Below are 21,014 nucleotides of genomic sequence, written 5' to 3'. Positions count from 1 at the left end.
CTCGGCTTTCGGAGTCCATGTTCCGAAACACTGGGCTGTCCTGCCACTGATACGGCCAGGATTCCAGCCCGTATTGGGATAGGGTAACATAAGGCACTCAGTGAAATCTGATCAGAGACTGCTACTATAACATTCTTTAAATGTTCCATTGGTGGCAAAATAATATGAAATGCCAGACCAAAGGACTTGTGTTTTGTGTGTGCTCTGTCTTCTCCCAAGAAACTTAGATTCTAAACTCCTGTTCTCCTTTCATGTCTGCTCAAAAGATATTTCTTTTTTACTTCCCCAGGCACACTTCAGTCTTCCTCTTTTATTACCTCAGCACTTTGTACAAATGCTCGTTCCTTTTTGAACTGTATTTCCACAATAAACAAACAACAAACATTTACGGAGCCCCTGGGGTGCGCAGCTGGAGTTGCACTGGGTAGTGGGAATAGACACGATGCTCCTGCCCTCAGGCCTCCTGCTGGCCAGCGAGAGCCAACACACGAGTACAGCCCTGGGGTCTGCCCCATTGTCAGTGTTCTGCAAGTGCTGTGGAATGGCTGACTGGAAGAGAATTAAGTACCAAGAAAGTCTTTGAAGATGCTCAAGTGTGCATCTGCAAACTGTTTTTGTGCTTAAAATTAAGAGAGGACTAATTTCGACCACCATGGCTGTTTACTTAGCCGAATTGTAGGGTGCCCCAGCCTTTATCTGGGTGTTTTGGTCAGCTTAGGCTAAACTGTGCTGTGCTAACAACCTGAAACCTGGGTAGCTCCTAACAATGAGAATTTATTTCCTGTTTACAGTACCTGTCTCTCTTGGGTTATAAGCAGCTTTGCGCCATGCGTTATCACTTCTGGACCCCGGCTGAAGGAGTGGCCCCCATCTGGGACATTAATACCAGTCTCATACAGAGGAAAAGAAAACAGATTTCCCCAGGGATGCCCATGCCTGTAATTTTTAGTGATTTTCAGACTGTTTATCATGTTTAGTCCCAACGATCTGAGGGCTATTTACATGTATTTTCTTGAGTTTTGAACATCACATGTTACCAGGGTAAAGTCAGGTTACTGACACGTCTAAGAAAAACTTTAAGATTGGCTGATAGGATTTTTTAATTCTGTTGTACCATAAGTTATTCCTTTGCTATGCATATTTCTCTATACAACTTCTGTTTTCCAAATAGCAATTTATCCATTAGGAAAAGAGCTTTGCAATTAATTTAGCTCATTTTACTGTATAGAAGTATTTCAGTGTATGTTCAGTGCACTTTTCCAAGAGAAATAACTGCTTAACAGATTATAACAAAAATGAATATAAAGCTATTATTCATGTACTCTTTACTATATATTTTAGCGGTTTGGATGAAGGATTCATTGCTAGCCTCAATAGAAATGCTAACTTATTTCTATCTTCCTACATGCAGCAACAAAGTATATCTACTCTGCTAATTATCTAATTAAAAAAACGAACAATTTGGTGCATAATGTTAATAAAATGAGTTCTTAACAATTGGGAAGCTTCTAGAATGACAATATTGTAATAGGAGATAGCCCTGTTTCCTTTAAACTTTTACAATAACAAAGAAGATAAGCAGTTCACCCAGGATACATTTTTCAGATCCTCTCTTTAGAGCTGCCAAAATAATGAAGTCATGCTGATGGGAGAGGTATATAAAAGAAAATCAATTGTGGTGACTGGCGAATTTTTCTTCATTGAGGATCTAATTACAGGGAATGGGACTTCACTGAATCAGACATTAATGATTCCTAGGAGTAAGTTGTGGAATGGGATACAGGATCTTTTTCAGAGGTTTGGGGAGAATAGAATGTCTTTTCACCCGCTTGGGCTATTTGGCATAGGTAGCTTCACTCGGCACTGGCTTCTTTCCTAGTGTGCTGGGTCTGGGACAGTGCTGTGTGGGGCAGGAGCAGTGAGGGAAGTCTTCTCAAGCGTGGTAAAGTGGGAGTGGGGCAGGTGAGTTGAAGGAGAAAGACCCACCAGTGACAGTAGTTATGTGCACGGGGGTTGGTTGGATGGGCTAGAGATAGATTTTAAAATAAGCAGGAAGAAAAGAAATTTTGTAATGACAAAAAGAATAGTAAACATGATCACTTTCTCTTAGAAATTTTCTGAAAATAGTTGGCATGGTCTGTAAAAATACAAGCAGATACACAAGACTGTTTATGCAAATACATTTATGGTATTTATGACCTCAAACAAATCCATGCGGGCCTTTGAGAGATTTCTATGAAGTCTAAGATCTTGCTTCCTACCAGCTGCCCCGCCCCCACATTTGCTTAACTGAAACTCCATGGCATTGGATTTTCATTCCCTTCTTATTACACTAACATTTACTGAGCTCTCACTTTGAGCTTAGCATAGTGTGATGCTCTTGTAGGTGTTAGAACCATTGGAAAAAAATATCCAGGCTTTATGGATTAGGCAGACCCACTGAGACCATTCTTCTTTGTGAAGGTATTTGCATTTGAGTCATGGGTAGGTGAATGAGCCCTCATTGCTCTGTCCTTACTGATATTTTACTAGTTAAGGAATGCCCCACCATCTTGATTTTATGTCAAAAATCATGGGGAAAATGTTTCTCAACCTCCTTTTAAATGCCACATTTCAACTGCACACAATGTGCCAGTATTGTTCAGATGGTAAGAAGACACGTTGACATTTGGGGGTATTCCTTACCCGCCTTATTTCCTTGAGAACCAAACTCTGAAGCTCTTGCCAACCTTATAAACACCCAATGGAATCCCTGCTCATATGCATATTTTGGGTCATCAGTATGTTTGTCATTTCTCCCTGGAAACGGTTTCTCACACCTACGTTGCAAGTGTGTGATCTGTGATTATATCCTCTGCTAGTTTTCAGTGTCCTCTGTGCATGGAGCAAGGGCTGAGAACATGATTTAGCTTAGGGAAATGATAGAAAATGTGGTTGTTAAAGTGATCTTTCAGAAGTCTTTTTCTATGGGTAGTGACTATGCTAAATGCAACCCATGACTTCCTTTTTCCAAAACACTGGAGTAGGTTTGAGCACTAGGATCTCCAGATCATGGTATTAGACGGACATACAAGACACTGGCTCAACTTTTTAAGCCCTTAGGTATCATCTAATTTCATTTCAAAGGGGAGCCTCTACCTTGTTTTTGAGGATTTTGAGAAAAAAAAGCACATACTTTGCTCACTGATTATCCTTTTGGTGTGTATAGCCTTTTCTATAACGAGAGCTTCTCGCTCTACTTTGGGATAGGCTTCACAAAGTGAATAAGAGGCCCTGTTGTTTTGTTTTGATCAGTGAGGGGAATATTGGGATGTCCTGGTTTAATTAGTGCTGTTGTTTCTAGGCTCTTCCAGCCCTAGTTTGCTTAGGAAGTCCCTTCTGTATCACCGTATTCTCATACATGCTGGGTTACAATGTGTATCATTGATATTTAAGAAATAGTTCCTCTGAATAAGGAATTGAAAAACAGAAGGGTGTTTTGAGCATTAACATCATAAATCAACATTTCCATTTTCTGAGGATGTTTCTCCAGGAATAGGTATTTTTGAGATGGAAAATGGGCTCTGAAAAACTTCCTTTGGGAACACAATGGCCCACCCTTATACTTCCCCACTTCTTGATAAAATCTGATTTAATAATACATTATTGATCTTCAAATATGAGAAAAATAATTGTATGGCACAGTGTGAGTTTTTAAATAGTAAAATGGATTGAATAGAAATTGTAAAACTGTTTTTATAAAATAGAAGTACAAGGATCAGAAATCAATGGTATTAAAATGACATGAAGATATGATCAAACTATACACTCACTACCTCTATTTCCACATGTGGAAATTCTACCTCAGTTTTTAAATTCAGAATTTAAAAAAAGCTCTGAAGGATGGTCAATGGAGAGAAAATTTAGGAAGGTCAAACTTATGATGTAGCCTAGGATTGTGGTTAAAATTAATACGGAGAATTACTAGTAACTTATTGTTTCCGGAAAGATCTGAGTAAAGAAGAATCAAGAATCTTTGGATACTGGCTAAGGAATAAAATTGAAAAGGAAATAGCAAAGATATGCTACTAAGACAACAAGGAAATCCAATAAAAAGTAGGGTGTCGGGGCCCCTGGGTGGCTCAGTTGGTTAAACAACTGCCTTCGGCTCAGGTCATGGTCTCGGGATCGAGTCCTGCAGCGGGCTCCCTGCTCAGCAGGGAGTCTGCTTCTCCCTCTGACCGCACCCCCCCCCTCGTCGTGTGCTCTCTCTCTCATTCTCTCTCTCAAATAAATAAAAATCTTTAGAAAATAAGGTGTCAATTCCTTACTGAGGATTTCAGTGAAGTATTAAAATTTTCAAAGTGCCATCGATGATGTGGTTAGGAACAGCAGGTGGTGAGGGAAATAGTGGAGCTCTAAGTAGGCAAAGGCACAATGGAAGGAAAATGGTGTGGATGAAGAAGAAAAGAGAAGTGTTATTAATATCTTTGGGCAGGTGTGTATTGTATGTAAATGCCTTTGTCATAATAAAAGGGCAAATGGGCAAAGAATGAAAAAAGTAAATATTTTTTTAGCATTTATTTTTATTTTTAATTGAAGTGTAGTTGTCATATAATATTAGTTTCAGTGTCTAACATAGTGATTCAACAATTATATATAGTATGAAATGCTCACCACAGTAAGTACGGTTACTATTTGTTGCTATTACAGTATTATTGACTATATTTCTTGTGCTATGCTTTGTATCCCAGTGACTTATTTATTTTCTAACTGCAAGTTTGTACCTCTTGGTGTTTTTTATAACTCAGGTTGGGATAATAGACAGGAGTTTTATCATCTTATGCTTTGTTTTGGATGCTTCTGTTGATGCTTTAATTCTCAATGACTAATTAGGGCAAGGGGTAGAAAACCTGTGTTAGTAAAGAACTATTTATAATATAGGATAGCAGTTTATGGTAGTGTGGTTGTCTAAGTACTAGCTCCCAGAGGTATCTGCATCCTAATCCCCATGGATTTGTGTCACCTTACCTTGTTACCTTATGTTACCATATATGGTAAAAGGGACTTTGCAGATGGGATTAAGTAAAGGATCTTGATATGGAAAGTTACACCCTAACTGTAATCACAGGGTCTCTGTAAGAGGGAGGTAGGAGGTCACAGGAGTAGTAGTGGATGTGGCTATGGAAGCAAGAGGTGCGAGTGATGCCGAGAAGGGGTCATGAACCAAAGAATGTGGGAAACTTCTGGAAGCTGGAAAAGGCAAGGAAACAGATTCTCCCCTAGAGCATCCAGAAGGAACAGCTGTGCCAACACCTTCATTTTAGCCCAGTGAATCAGATTTCAGACTTCCGACCTCCAGCACTGTAAGAGAAGAAATTTACATTGATTTAAGCCACTAAATTTGTTACAGCAGCAGTGAAAACATACAGGTAGTAATTTATAGATAGGTCTAAGTGTAACTGACTTTTACAGTGAATGTGAGCTTTCCTTCAACTCTAAGCTTTGAAAATGCCACAAATTTTCCAAAAATTCTGGCTCTGTGTTGTTATGCTCTGTGGGTTGACAAATTCGTTTCAGTTTCCAAAGTTAGGAAACTTGGGTATGGACTTGATTTGAGACTGTAATGAAAAAACTCAGTTCAGTCTCATGCTGTGCATCTTTATCCTTCATATAGAACACTTTCACTTCTGACGTTTCTCATCACCGATTGTGTGGGGTTTTTTACCCCTACACTAAGTGATTCTCCACAATACCAGCTGGGTGTCCTATAATGTAATTCAATTCTGACGCTATCCCCTGGTAGATAGTGCCAGATCCCACAGGTCAGGGGCTCAGTCCCACAAAACTGTCCCCTACTTCAGATGCCAGTTGCAAGTCATAGGTCCCCAAAAAACCACTTTTGTTTTTTTTAAAAAGATTTTATTTATTTATTTGACAGAGACACAGCGAGAGAGGGAACACAAGCAGGGGGAGTGGGAGAGGGAGAAGCAGGCTTCCTGCGGAGCAGGGAGCCCAATGCGGGGCTCGATCCCAGGATGCTGGGATCATGACCTGAGCTGAAGGCAGACACTTAACGCCTGAGCCACCCAGGCACCACCTCTAATAAGGGTTTTATTTCACATTTTACAAATGAGGAAGTTGAGGCTTGGTGAGATAAGTCACTGGCCCAAAGTCAGTGGAGAGTCAGAACTCCCACTGCCTGTCTTATGAAAATCCAAAGCCAGTGTTCTCTCTGGGGACCCACAGCTCCCTGTTGGACGTGTGAGTCTCTGTCTGGGGACCTCATTGTATTGAGAAAGCAATGATGATGTGATGAAAATTTCATAGAGCTATATTCTTTCCTGAGAAAAGGAAAGGTGGAAAATCACTCCTGAAGTAGGAACACTCTTGCCTGGAGCTTCCCTGTAGCCAGCAGAGGAAGTTTCTTAGAAGTGTCATCTCTCTCTCTCTCTCTTTTTTAAAGATTTACTTATTAATTTTTAGAGAGAAAGAGAGAGCACACATGAGTAGTGGGAGGAGGGGCAAAGGGGGAGGGAGAAAGAGAATCTCAAGCAGACTCCCTGCTGAGGACAGAGTCCAATGTGGGGGGCTCCATCTCAGGATCCCAACATCCTGACCTGAGCCGAAATCAAGAGTCTGACGCTTAACGGCAGGAGGCCCAGAAGTGTCACCTCTTAATGTCTCCTTGCTGTCCTGGGTTTCAGCTGTCCTGGTTTGGGTCAGAATTTATTTTAATAATACTAAATTTAATTATTAAATAATAAATGTATTATTAAAATAAAATTAATTAATAATATTTTAAATAATCATATATAGTAGTATTTTTGCTCCATGGAGTAGAGGAGAAAAATGAGATTTGATTAGTTCTAGGTTCTCTCTGTTAAAACTCGTGTCATTTGTCCTCAGAGTGGAGCCTGTGTTTTTGTTCTAATTCTTTCTTTAAACACAGCTTTCATCACCCTTTCTGTTGTCTGCAGCATTTCTCCCTGGCCTCCTTGTTCTGATTTTGCCTTTCTGGCTGTGTGCTTGTGGGTTCATGTCACTGTTGTTTCTTCATCCTTGGCTCTGCACCCTCCCTCCCGTCTCTTTTATATGCCCTTTAAAACCTCATCTCCTTGAAGAACTCCCAGTCCAGCCTTGCTCTGTTCTTTAGGTGGCTCTTCTCTCTCTCCTTGAGATAATGGCAGTTGTTTAGCTGGTGAAGGTTTCTTGGAAAACTCCTATTATAAAGAGAACCTTCACGTAAAATGTCGGACCACAATATGGGCTTATACTCAAAGACATGGGGACCACAGATTTCTGTTATTTATCATGTGAAGATCATGTTCAAGTAAACATATTCACAACAGCTCCCATAGTAGTCCATCCACATCTATTGGCAGGATAACTGAAAAATGAAAACAAGAGGTAGAGGTGAAATTTTCAAGTAGAGCAAAGTATAATTGCTGAGTCAAAAGTCATACACATCTAAAATTTTAATAGATACTAGTAAATAATCATCCGAAAAGAAGGAGAGTACAGTCACAGAAAGATAATTGCTCCCACTGAGCGGGGAGTCAAAAAAAACTCCACAAGACCCATAGGCAAAAATAAAAACAAATAGCTAAATTCCTATGAAAAGATGCAGTTTGGTCGGAAAAAACTTGTAGCCCTATGTGAAAAATATAACCTACCTGGTAACTCAGAGACACTGCAGACCAGACCACCCTGAAGAACAGTAATAACTTTTCTTAAGAAAAGCTCATAGGAATTGCTGGACCAAAACTGTCATCTAGTTTACAAAATCCTTCACTTCTCTGATGAAATCAGCCAACCAAAAGTCATGCTCTCCAGCATTCTCTGTCACTGACGCAGGCTGCGGAGGCTGGTAGAGGAGGAAAGGGATTTAATATAAATTTAATGCTGTTTCTTAGATCTAATCTCAAAGAATATCTATATAGCTTAAAAATTTTCTTCCCATTTTTTTTTCCAGTGGGAGAAAAACAGAGGATTTATAATTAATAAGACCTTTTTCTACCACGCTCCTTCAGAATAAGATGGATTTATTGGTTTGCTTTTTTTTTTTTATTGTTTTATTTGTGAGGGGGGTGGAGAGAGGGATGGAGGGAGCAAGCAGGTGCACAAGCATGGGGTGATAGAAGCAGGCTCCCTGCTGAGCAAGGAGCTCAATGTGGGGCTCGATCCCAGGACCCTGGGATCATGACCTGAGCTGAAGGAAGACGCTTAACCGACTGAGCCACCCAGGCAGTCCCTTTTTTTTTTCTTTTAAGACAAAAAGTCATAAGCATTTTCTTGGTTTGCAGGTCTTGACAATGACCCCTCTTTCTTTCTGAGAACTCAGGAGATACCCTCTCAGGCAGGGATTATCCCTAATACATTCCTGACCTCAGGGTTCTTAGAGTCAGGTTGGGAAAAAGACATTCATAAAACATAATTACCGCACAGTGTAACTAAAACTAAAGGAAGTTGTTCCTCTGGGAGCTCAGGGCCACAGTGGTTTCCCGGAGCCTCTGCTTTACGATACCTGGATTGAGACAATTCCTTGTCTGGGCTGCACCTGTTAAAGACAAACATCTTAACCAGCCAGAAAACATTTGCCAACCCCAACCACCGGAGTAATTTAATGTTGTTAAATGATGGCTTGGGGGATAGATTTAGGGGGTAACTTCTATTTGTATTGCTAATCAAGAGATTGATTATTACTGAATTTTTTTCTTGATGCACATATTAGAATTGAAAGGAATCATTTGCTTATTAAACCTATTCTCTTTCATAACGTTGCCACCTTTAAGCCTACCCTTATAGGACTGGAAGGCTGACTACAGAGGGTACAGGCAGCTGAGGGGGAATGAAGACATCTGTACCAAAAGAAATTATAATTTGATCAAAGGGATTTCTTGTGACTTCAGTCAGACAGTCTTAGATGGTAGAAGCTATTTACAAATGATACGTCACTGCCAACATTTTAAAATCATCTTCTGAGTTGTGAGCCCCAAATTTGTAATGATAATCATTATTACCACCCCTTACTGAATTATTAAATACTCACTATTAAGCAGTCATCTGCCTAAACCCTCCACATACATTATCTCATTGACTCCTCAGGGACGCCCTGTCAGGTAGATATTATTATCACCACTTTATAGATGAAAAAATTAACAGCTGAAGGGATTAAGTATTATTCTTTTTTTTTTCTTTTTGGATGAAGTATTTTTCCTAAAATCATGCAGTTAGCAAGTTGTAAATCCCACATTTAAACCCAGGTTTGTCTAACTCAAGGTCATGTTCTGAATCACTGCCCTACACTTGCAAGGCTACTTAGGACTTACCGTCAGGTGGACTTCATATTTATAATTAATTCAACCCTCAATTGCTCCAAAATAACACACCTGCCAATTTGCTGTCAAAGCCAAAGCCAAATGCAAATTTTTCTGTCTAGAAACTGCAGGTCTGAGCCTTGATTTAATTTCCTCCAGGAAGAATAGGCAAGCTTGAGGAACAACTCTTATACAATTAAGTATTACGACTCTAAGTTCACCTAATTGGAGAAAATAGTTAAGAAAATGTAAGGGTATAACATTTATAGATCTGTAAGCAGCCATTCACCCTTAGTTGGGAACCATCTTGAGGCAAAGTTATGGTGTTGATAGAATACTTTGCAAGCTTTTAAAAGCCCTTATCACAATATCATTGCTGAAATTGAGTGGGCAAAGATGGTCTCATGATAGAACAAATCATCACAGAGAATACTGCAAAGGATCTCTATGTTCTGATCTCTGTATTCCCACTGTAACTTATAGCATAACTGGATACAGCTTTCAGATTAGCTGTTCGAGTGCCTTCCTTTGGTCATACAAGAAGACAAGCATACTTTTCTCTTGCCAGGGTTTTAAAAGTGCTTCAAACAGCAACTAAACACATTGGCTAATTACTCTCAATAAGGACAGCTTTATGCCAAAACCAAATTCAGTGTTTTTAATAGCTAACCTTCAATGCCTTTTGGTAGAAAAAAAAAATCTTTTGAAATCTTTTAAAAAATCATCAATCAATCGATCAAGTCATAATTCGGTCCCCTTCTAGAAAGCGCGTAGCACAGAGTCGTGCTAAAAATTAAAACATTTAATGATACCCACATCAACGTTTTCCTAGTTTAGAAGTCAGTGGTCAGCAGTTCCTGCCTGAAAACCTTCTATGTCATAGTCTCATCTTACGTGTGGTACTTCAATTAAATATCTGTTGATACATTTGACACTTCAGAGAAAACCTTCACAGGCTGTCTGAAACCTGGCTCCAAGTAGACAAAATTATCTGGGAACGAATACATGTCGGGTTTTTGGTTTTCATTATAAAATACCATTTTGTCACTTCTGTGTCAGGAATCTAACCTGACCATAGACTCTCCTTTCAGTGAGTAACATAGAATGCTTGTCAGTGATTTCAGTCTTGAACGATTGGCTCTTCCCTTACTGTTAAAATCCAAGCTGATACACTTGATATTTTAAGAAGCATTAAGGTCAGTAATTCCCAGATGTGAGTAATTATTGGCATCACCTGGAAAGCTGTTTAAAACCTCAGTCTGGGGGCACCTCGGTGGCTTAGTTGGTTAAGCAGCCGACTTTTGATTTTGGCGCAGGTCATGATCTCAGGGTCCTGGAGTCCAGCTCCAGGTCGGGTTCCTCGCTCAGCGGGAAGTCAGCTTGTCCCTTTACCTCTGCTCCTCCCCGCTCACCCAGCCCCACTTGTTTTTTCTCTCTCTCTCAAATATATATATATTTGAGAATATATATCTTAAAAATCTTAAAAAAACAACAACAACACCTCAGTCTGATTCAGTAGATCTGAGACTTTGGAATTAGTATTATAAAAACTCCTCACATGATTTCATTAGCCAGCTTTGTAAAGCTGCTCTTAGCCTTTCAAATGTGTTACACAAATTACTTTATGTAAAAGTACACACCATCTCATTTATTAAGTATAGCCCTAGCAAAAAGTTTGTTCTGATGAATTGGCATGCTTCTCTTTTTTATATAATGGCAGCTGTATAACTCGTATCTGTCCTTTTTCCCTTGGGCACTGGGACGCTCAGAGGTAAGTTCCACTTATGCTTAAGGCAGGAGCTCTTCTTAGTTTGGACTTCTATTTTTTTTTTTCTCATCCTAATTACACTGTATTTACTCTTTACTGTCAGTTTAAGAGTTTTATTTTACTTAAGTCTTTTGTTTTTATTGTTATCTATTTAAGATTCTTTTTAAAAGTAGGTCATGTTATAAATAATAAAAAAGGTTTAGAGCAGGAATAGAGAGGACCTATTCAAAAGATTTGGAGGATGGAATCATTACATTTTTAAATGTCATTTGACTATGCTACTCTACCAAAGGCCTGGCACGTTGGACTGACGTTATGCCTGCAGAACTGTGTTATGATTGAGATATGATGAAGCATTTGTAGACTTTAAGATTTACACAAAATACACATGTGCAAAGTCCTGTAATGATGTAGTATATTCTTTCTCATAGAGATATGGATAAAGCTGACAGCTAAAAAAGTTTTCCAAGGTTTATTGAATACCTGATATGTAAAAGTAGGTAATTGATATGTACCTACTCTAAGAAGGGTTTAAGGAGTGCTCTAAAGATTAATAGAATTTAGCAAGATAAATTAAATTAAAAACATGCAGAAAATAAGACAAAGCATGAGGGGTCTGGCTGGCACAAAAAAGTTGCATAATCTTGTTATGGCAAGCCAAAATTTGAACTTTCTAGCAGCGTATATGAAAAGGAAAGTTCTCTGCTCAGATAAGCAAAAAGTTCTTGTGATAATAAATCTAAAAAGATTTCCACTTTTGGGGCGCATGGGTGGCTCAGCCGGTTAAGTGGCTGACTCTTGATTTTGGCTCAGGTCATGGTCTCAGGGTTGTGAGATCCAGCCCTGCGTGGGGCTCCATGCTCAGTGGGGAGTCTGCTTCTCTTCCTCCCCCTTTGCCCCTCCCCCCACTCATGCACACACTCTTGCGTGTGTGCTCTCTCTCTCTAAAATAAATAAATCCTGGGCGCCTGGGTGGCTCAGTTGGTTAAGCGACTGCCTTCGGCTCAGGTCATGATCCTGGAGTCCCTGGATCGAGTCCCGCATCGGGCTCCCTGCTTGGCAGGGAGCCTGCTTCTCCCTCTCCCGCTCCCCCCTCTTGTGCTCTCTCTCTCTCTCACTCTCTCTCTCAAATAAATAAATAAAATCTTAAAATAAAATAAAATAAAATAAATAAATCTTAAAAAAAAAAAGATTTCTACTTTCTATAGGATCTCATGGAGAAAGTACTTGGAAGTAGGTCATCTTTTCTCTTCATTGGTACAGTTACCATCACGGGATACCAGTAATTTATTATGCAGTTCAGATTTTTACATGAACTTTGAGGTAAGTTTAAAAAATTTTCCAGCCCTTTAAAAAAAGAGGTCACCATTTTCTCTCCCTGTCAGCCAACAGAACAGGTATTGAGAGATGGAAGAAATCTCATTTGGTGAGACAAAGTCAAAGGGAATGTATTTTTTATATTTAGGATGATATACACCAAATCTTTATCTTTTTTTATCTGGTACAACTAGGTCTCCTTCTCTCCTCCTGTCTTATCCCAGGACACCTTCATGCATTGCACCTGCTGCCCAAAAGTATGTGGAGGCCAAGAAAATAAACTGGACATAAGACTTAATTAGACAGTTTCAGAAATAGCCAGCTAAGTAGCTTTTTATGTTTCACTCTAATTTTTTTTTAACTATTAGAGCTTTACACAGTGCTTCCTGAACTTGATTATGTATTGGAATCACCCAGGAGCTTCTCAAAAATGCAGATGTCTGGATCCCACAACCTCATATTCTGATGCAATCAACCAGGACTTGAAATTCAGGAAGTTGCATTTCAGCAAACACCAGAGGTGGTTCAGATTTGAGAAAAGCTGGCCGAGGGGGCAAATAGTACAGGTTTAAAAGTCGTATAAATAGGGTTTCGAGACACTGTGTTACTATTTTATGTTGTGTAATCTTGAGTAAACTCGTATTTCTTTGATTGTAAAATGGCAATTAAAAATCTTTCCATCGGGCGCCTGGGTGGCTCAGTTGGTTAAGCGACTGCCTTCGGCTCAGGTCATGATCCTGGAGTCCCTGGATCGAGTCCCGCATCGGGCTCCCTGCTCGGCAGGGTGCCTGCTTCTGCCTCTGACCCTCTCCCCTCTCATGTGCTCTCTCTGTCTCAAATAAATAAATAAAATCTTTAAAAAAAAAAAAATCTTTCCATCATAGGGTTATTTTAAGGATCAAGTGAGATTAAATGCCCTACCAGAGCACCTGGAGGGTAGTAAGGACTTAATAAATGCTAACTATTTAATAATATACCTATAATATACTTTCAAGGCTCGACTCAGGGTAGGGCCAACCCTTAGGAAAGAATTTCTAAGGGTACTCGTAGCACTTTCTGTTGTTCTATGACTCTTGTACCCACCCCCTCTCAGGATTTAAAAGTGCTTTCCATTAGTGTTTCTACATATCCCAAAATAAATCCTTTGCTTACTTTTTTGAAGTCCTCAGATACAGAGTAATCACCCTCTTTTTTGTATATTGCCTACATCCTCATCACCATCCTGATTACACTACATCATATTCAGATCTCATCAGGCCATTTATCCAGTTTGCCAAATACTGAAAATAGTAATTTTTTTTTAGAGAGGGGGCGAGGGGCAAAGGGAGAGGGAGAGAGAATCTTCAGCAGCCTTCATGCTCAGTGTGGAGCCCAACACAGGGCTTGATCTCATGTCCCTGAGATCAAGACCTGAGCTGAAATCAAGAGTCAGGTGCTTAACCAACTGAGCCATCCAAGCACGCTGAAAATAGTGATTTTTTTTTTGAAGTTCCCCTTTAGTCCTACCATTATAGAATTATGGAAAAGTGAATTCTAAACACAGAGCTGCCTGATCAAATTGGAGGAAACTGAGGTAGGGGAGTGCTTTAAATTAAGACACTAAAGTCCCAATTTGAATGAACCAGACTTTGTGTCACAAGGATCAATTAGAGATAATCTCAGTAAATCCTATTAACTGAACAATGAACTGAAGCATTCCTGTGCAGAGAAATCCTATAGGGGAGGAAAAACCTTCCTAGGCTGGGCTAATTCATGGGCTGGGGCTCTGTAAATTAGACTGACAAGACAGATTAACAGGAGAAAAACAGAGACGTTTATTAGCAAGTGCATCTTGTGTCCATGTGGAAGCTCTCAGTGATGCGAAACTCAGAGAGGTGATTAGAACTGAGCTTACAAAGCACCTTTAAGGAAAAGCAATACATTTCTAGAGAAATGACAAGACAAAGGAAAAGGACTTTGAGTTTCTAGGGCAACAAATTGTAGGAAGGTAAACATATGGTGGGAAATAACTGAAGGTAAGGGCTAGTTAGGAAAGTTTGTTATATAGTTTATCTCATGCCATTTCTGGACTGATAAAGGTCCAGAATTGTCTCCAATGATTAACTTTTGTCCTTCCTGAAAGAGAGAGGAAGAGGGACACCTTAAAAAATTTATGTCCCACTTTTAGGCAAATAGGAGGGCAGAGAGCTTTTCTTCCTTTTTTAAAAAAGTTATTTATTTGAGAGAGAGAGTGCCAGTGGGGGGAGGGGCAGAGAGAGGGTGACAAGCAGACTCCCCCTGAGCATGGAGCCCAATGCAGGGCTCTATTTTAGGACCCTGAGATCATGACCTGAGCCCAAAGCAAGAGTCAGCCGCTTAACTGACTGAGCCGCCCAGGCGCCCCAAAGAGCTTTCTTATATCTGCTTCTTCTCAGTTGCCTTCAGCTCAAAATAATCCTTATCCAAAGGGGCATATTCTGCTACCCTTCCTTCCCGTTGAAGGATACAGTGGGGCATCTTAGAACTGTATGAATTGGAAACGGACATTAATTATTTTGAAAGAAATGTGAACATTTTTATATAATATTTCTGCCTCAAAAAATGCTTTTGAAGCTATTGCAAATTCAACATAGCTATCTCAAGTGAATCATGTTTTGTCATTTGAAATATTAAAATAAAATTTTGCCTCAAGGGCTCTTAAAGCAGGTGGAATGCCATGAAGTTTCTAAATAAAACAAATACCTGGGTCCAGCATTTTCAGTCATTTTCACTTCTTCTTTCCTTTTTTAATGTTTCAGAGAATATGTGTACTGGTTCCAACCGCCCTCATCCATGGCTATTTTCCTGACTCAATTGTATGATACTGTGGTAAAGGATTCAATATCAACACTAGAGAAGGAACACAAAAGAGGATACTCACTGAAGCATTTTACTAGAAAATTAACTGCAAAACATTTATGGAAATTACATGCAAATTAATTAAAATAGTGTTATAAATAGAAGTTGTCCCCCCCCCTTTTTTTTTTTACCATTTTAACCATTTGTAAGTGTCTAGTTCTGTGGTATTAAGTACATTCACATTATTGTGCACCCTCACCCTTAAGAAAGAAGGGGAGAAGAGGGGAGGGTTGGAAGGAAGGGAGGGAGGAAGGCCATCCCAAGACAACTTTAAAAAAAAAAATCAGTAATACTACCGTTTTTAAAATTTTTTTATTTGAATATAGCTGACACACGCTGTTAAATTAGTTTCAGGTGTACAGCATAGTGATTCAACACTCTATACATGATGCTCTGGTCCCCACAAGTGTGGCTCCCGTCTGTCCCCAGAGCGCTATTACAATACCATTGACCATATTCCCTGTGCTGTGCCGTTCATTCCCATGCCCTATTCATTCCCTAACTGGAAGCCTGTTCCTCCTACTCCCCTTTCCCCATTTTGCTCATCCTCCCCCACCCTTCCCCTCTGGCAAGCATCAGTTTGTTTTCTGTGTTTATAGGCCTGATTTTGCTTTTTGTTTACGCTTTTGTTTTGTTTTATAGATTCCACATATAAGTGAAATCGTATAGTATTTGTCTTTGTCTCACTTATTTCACTTAGCATAAAACCCATCCACGTTGTTACAAGTGGTAAGATCTCATATTTTTTATGGCTGTATAATAGTATATATCTATACCATATCTTCCTTATCCATTTGTCTATTGATGGACACTTAGGTTGCTTCCATATCTTGGCTATTATAAATAATGCTGCAGTAAACATAGAGGTGTATATATCTTTTTGAATTAGTGTTTTCTTTTTCATTGGGTAAATACACATATTGGATCATATGATATTTCCATTTTTTAATTTTTTGAGTAACCTCCATACTATTTTCCACAATGGCTGCACCAATTTACATTCCTACCAACAGTGAACAAGGGTTCCTTTTTCTCCACATCGTTGCCAATGCTTGTTATTCCTTGTCTTTGATTTTAGCTATTCTGACAAGCGTAAGGTGATATCTTACTGTGGTTTTGATTGCATTTCCCTGTTGATTAGTAACATTGAGCATCTGTTCATGTGTCTGTTGGCCATGTATATTTCTTTTTTAGAAAAATGTCTGTTTGGATCTTCTGCCCATTTTTTAAATAGGTTATTTATTTATTTATTTATTTATTTATTTATTTATTTATTTAGGTGTTGAGTTGTATAAGTTCTTTATATGTTTTGGATATTAATCCCCTATTGGATATGCCATTTGAAAATATCTTCTCCCATTCAGTATTTTGCTTTTTTGATTTGTTGATGGCTTCCTTCACTTTACAAAAGCTTTTTATTTTGATGTAGTCAAAGCAATCTTGAGAAATCCAGAATAAAGCTGAAAGTATCACAATTCTAGATTTCAAGATGTACTATATACAAAGCTATACCAATCAAAACCGTATGGTACTGGCACAAAAATAAACACGCAGGTCAATGGAAGAGAATAGAGCCCAGAAATAAGCCCATGATTATATGGTCAATTAATCTATGACAAAGGAGGCAAGAATATCCAATGAGAAGAAGTCTCTTCACTAAATGGTGCTGGGAAACCTGGACACTACATGCAAAAGAATGAAACTGGACCAGTTTCTTACACCATACACAAAAATAAACTCAAAACGGATTAAAGACCTAAATGTGAGATCTGAAACCAAGAAAGCTTTTACTTTCCTTTGCACACTTGGGTAGAGGCTGACGGTTGTGAGTTCTCCTAGCTGGAGAAAGAACTGTGGCAGTGCTGGAGGTTGGGATTTCAAAGACTATAAAATATGACTTCAGCTGTATTGTGCCCTGACTATATTTGGACCTAGGCCTGTACTTTCTTTCTTTTTTTTTTAAATTTTATTTTATTATGTTAATGTTAGTCACCATACATTACATCATTAGTTTTTGATGTAGTGTTCCATGATTCATTGTTTGCATATAACACCCAGAGGCTCTACTTTCTTAAAATCAAGGCTTGAAGTTTCTTAAAATTTTGCGTGGATAACATGCTGCAATAGAGACAGTTTCCCATCATCAAGAGCAAGTGGTTATTTAGCATCATCTATGTATAGAATAATAGGCAGTGACAAAGTCAAGGACCTTACAGGAGAAAATGATACCGCATTAATATATATCACGAATGATAGCACAAGTCTTGAAGACAATGTGTTGCTACAGGAATTCAGAAAAAAGACTAACTTCTGCAAGCTGGAATGTTTTTTGCTTAATTGTTGCAATAGCTCTGCATTCATTTTACAAATTTTAATTGAAATAATATGAAATAAAATATCAATAAAATATGTGCAAAATCTGAAATGATGCACACACAAAGGCAAGGATTTTGTCATTTCAAAGCTAATCTGCAAAACTGTTTTTGTTAGTTCGCATGATGGCTGCATTATAAGTAGAAGAGAAATACCCAACGTTCTTTGTCAGTCTTCTGGAAGAATAAGTCTTGCATTATGACAGTGTTGAATAGTGAGACCTGCTCGGGAATGCATTTCTTTGTTAAATGCACTGCCCTTGTATTCTAAAGCTTCTGATGTTCTCGAGGGCAATTGGACTAATTATTCTACATCATCTTCTTCCTTGCCTGGAGGAAGCACTGCCACTCTAGTATAATAGAACAAAGCTTCCTGGGGATGAAATGGAAATATCTTGCAAAATGTAAACCTCTTGTATGAAGGCTGAATTCCCAGGCTCTCTCTCTAATGGCCCAAGATGAGAGATCATGGCTTGGGGAACGCATCTCATCTTCACTTCTTGAGAATGAGACCAGTGCTGGAATTGAAAATAGAGCTCTGCATTGATAAGATAGAAATATATTGCTAAGACTTTGCAAAATTTATCAAGAAAGTGGTCAGTGGGTTTAAAATGAGGGCTAATCCTCCCCCCAGAAGCATAGAAAAAAATGCATTAAATCTAATCATTCATTTGTCTGTTCATTAATAAAAATTTTCACAGAATGGAGCTGAATTGACCTGAAGGCTACACCATAGATCTTTTTGATTAAATTCAAACAGTGACTTAAACTGACTACTTTAGTGAATTAAGCTCATTTGGGTTCCACCTAAATACTAAGGTCTGGTTTGGGTTTGAGACTATCAGCCCACGAGTAACTAATTCATGCCACTTGACCAGCAGACATTAAAGAGTGAGTGAGAAAATGGAATATGTTCAACAACTTAGAATGGAGGAAAATAATAATGTAAAAGATTGCTACACTTTTGACATTTCGCAACATGTAAATTATCTTATAAATAACATGTGAATTTGCACCCATTGCTTGATTCATGACTTTTTGTCATGATTTGAACCTCAAAATACAGTATTTATAGCCAGAGCGAGGTCTTCACTTTCAGTGATGATTATCCCCTTTGGGCTAGAAAGCAAGTTGGGCTCCAGGTTGCAGTTATGCCATGCCAAGGCAGTTGACCCCTCTTTCTTTCTTTCCTGTTCTCCACTGTCTTGCAGACCAGACGATGTGCTCCTGCATCGCACGCATGATGAGATTGTCCTCCTGCATTGCTTCCTCTGGCCCCTGGTGACATTTGTGGTGGGCGTTCTCATTGTGGTCCTGACCATCTGTGCCAAGAGCCTGGCAGTCAAAGCAGAAGCCATGAAGAAGCGCAAGTTCTCTTAAAGGGGAGAAGGCTCGTGGAAAGCAAAGCACAGAAGCTGCACCCAACGGCACACATCTCCCTGCAGAGCCCATTTCCTGGCACAGGAGATGGAAGGGGCTATGCGAGGTCTCCGAGAGGCTCCTGCCTCAATGGCAGCAGAAACAGGCACAACTGGAAGACTCGGAACCTCACAGATTGTATGCCATGTGTCGTAGCGATGGCTAAGGGGTCAAGCTCTTAACCTATGGAGTAACCATTTCAGAAAACCCTATAAGAAGTCAATTTTCTTTGGAAAGTAACAGTATATAATTGTACAGTGTAGTATACAAACCATTATGATTTATGCTACTTAAAAATATTAAAATGAGTGGTCCGTGTTTTTTTTTTCTATTTCCTTTTTTATGCTTAGAACACCAGGGTTTTAAAAAAGGGTCTCGTGGGTTTCATTTGATTCTGCTAGATTAAACTTGTACTTAGAGATAAGGACCCCTGCACAAGTCTTGACCTCACAATATGATCCCCACTTTCCATTGTTAAAGACTACCTTTTGACTTCTGCTTGAAAAATGAAAAGTACATTGTTAACTCAGTCTTCAGTCATTGCTGTGACTCTTCATCAAGGGATCTCAAAGATTGGAAAAACGTATTCTCCAACACTTGTCTTTGCCTCTCTATTATTTGTCACCAGATTATTTCTTAAGAGAGGGAAGTGATTCTGAACCAGATCTGTCCTAGCTCTGGGAGCTTTGTGCTCCTTTATTCCCGTGTCCATGTTATGTTATGTTTGACGGGTTTTTCTCTGCGCAGTAGAATGTACATGATGTGAAGGACACTTTCCAGCTGCTGTTTTTGTTCCTTTCTTCTTTTAGGCCAGAAAAAAATGTTCAAAATCAGTTCAAGTATTTTGTTTTTATTTTCTTTGTTCTTGCCTTGATGTTGTCAGTGTTAAAACAAGAACGTTGCTGCCGTAGGTCAGTTCGCTTGGACAGACCTGGAGATACCCCCCAGCGCACATCACTGCCGCCGCTGAGCTTCCTGTGCCTTTCTCAGAAGTTTATGGAGGAGACCGTACTGCTGTGCATCTGTTCATAAACTCAAATTCCAAATATCAGTCACAGGTCTCCATGAATATCACACTTACCCAGGTCTTTACCAGGTAGAATCAAACCTCTGTTTAGATGAGATGTACGTTTTTAGTGAAGGAACGACTGACAATCTGATTTCTTTTTGCTTTCTTTCTCTTAGTCTTCAAACATGCTTCTATTTGAATAAAGGCAACTCAAGGACAGTACTTGCTCAGAGTTCTAAGAAAGAGACATAAGCGGGATGATAATCTCCCAACTTTTAGTTCGCATCCTGCTGTTTTCTTAATTTTAGAATACGAGTCACTGAGAGAGCCCTAGTCTCCTATGGAAGGGTGTTGGATGAGTATGATCCTTTTTTTCCAATTCAGTGTTAACAAGTTTCACTATGAAAAAGGCCTTGAGCACGCTGTCCATGACATCCTTTCAGGCAGCTTGGGTGCTTTGACTTCAATGTGGGCTTTCTCTTGCAGCGTCCCTGTTGTCTTAGCAACACCGTGAGCCATTCAGAAGCACAGTTGCTCAAAAATGGGAACCTGAGAATATCATCATCTTTGCACCACGTACTGGGAGAGGAAGTCGACTCTAGCCATTGTATCTTAAATCCAATAAGCTCTGATTAATTAATTACAGAAAGTAGATAAAAATAGTGCAAGGATATATGTGATGTGTTAGAAAAAAGGGAAATTGATGTATATTGATCTGAGTTTTCCTGTATCAGTTTGACACTCATAGGTTTATGTTAATGAAGGCCTCTCTTTAGACTCAAGGAGTATACATGACTATATTCTGTAGGTTGATTTTTGGAAAAGAGGAGAAACACGCTGAATTCATGAGGTCACCTGTAGCTTGCTTGCTTGCTTATAGCTAGTTAAATTTGAGGCTCTTTATACTTGTCGTTAAAGCTAAAATCCAGAGGAGCAAGGAAAGGCCATTTTTA

At 39.2% G+C, this 21,014-nt stretch overlaps 1 protein-coding gene across 1 annotated transcript in view; it reads left to right on the top strand.

Moving 5' to 3' along the window:
* KCNMB4 (potassium calcium-activated channel subfamily M regulatory beta subunit 4) overlaps positions 1-19,370 on the top strand; it is a 60,328-nt gene extending 40,958 nt beyond the window's left edge. Inside the window, exon 3 of the mRNA XM_045872964.3 lies at positions 18,845-19,370. Coding sequence (XP_045728920.1) covers positions 18,845-19,013 — 169 coding nt within the window. The 3' untranslated portion in view covers positions 19,014-19,370. The remainder of the gene's footprint in view (positions 1-18,844) is intronic.
* The last annotated feature ends 1,644 nt before the right edge of the window (positions 19,371-21,014 follow it).

The sequence above is a fragment of the Mirounga angustirostris genome, unplaced genomic scaffold (assembly GCF_029215605.1).
Source record: "Mirounga angustirostris isolate CCGP_5_RB_7025 unplaced genomic scaffold, mMirAng1.0.hap1 SCAF_5, whole genome shotgun sequence".
Classification (NCBI taxonomy): Eukaryota; Metazoa; Chordata; class Mammalia; order Carnivora; family Phocidae; genus Mirounga; species Mirounga angustirostris.
Note: the sequence above shows the minus strand (reverse complement) of the source record. Positions and strands in the feature narration are given on the sequence as shown.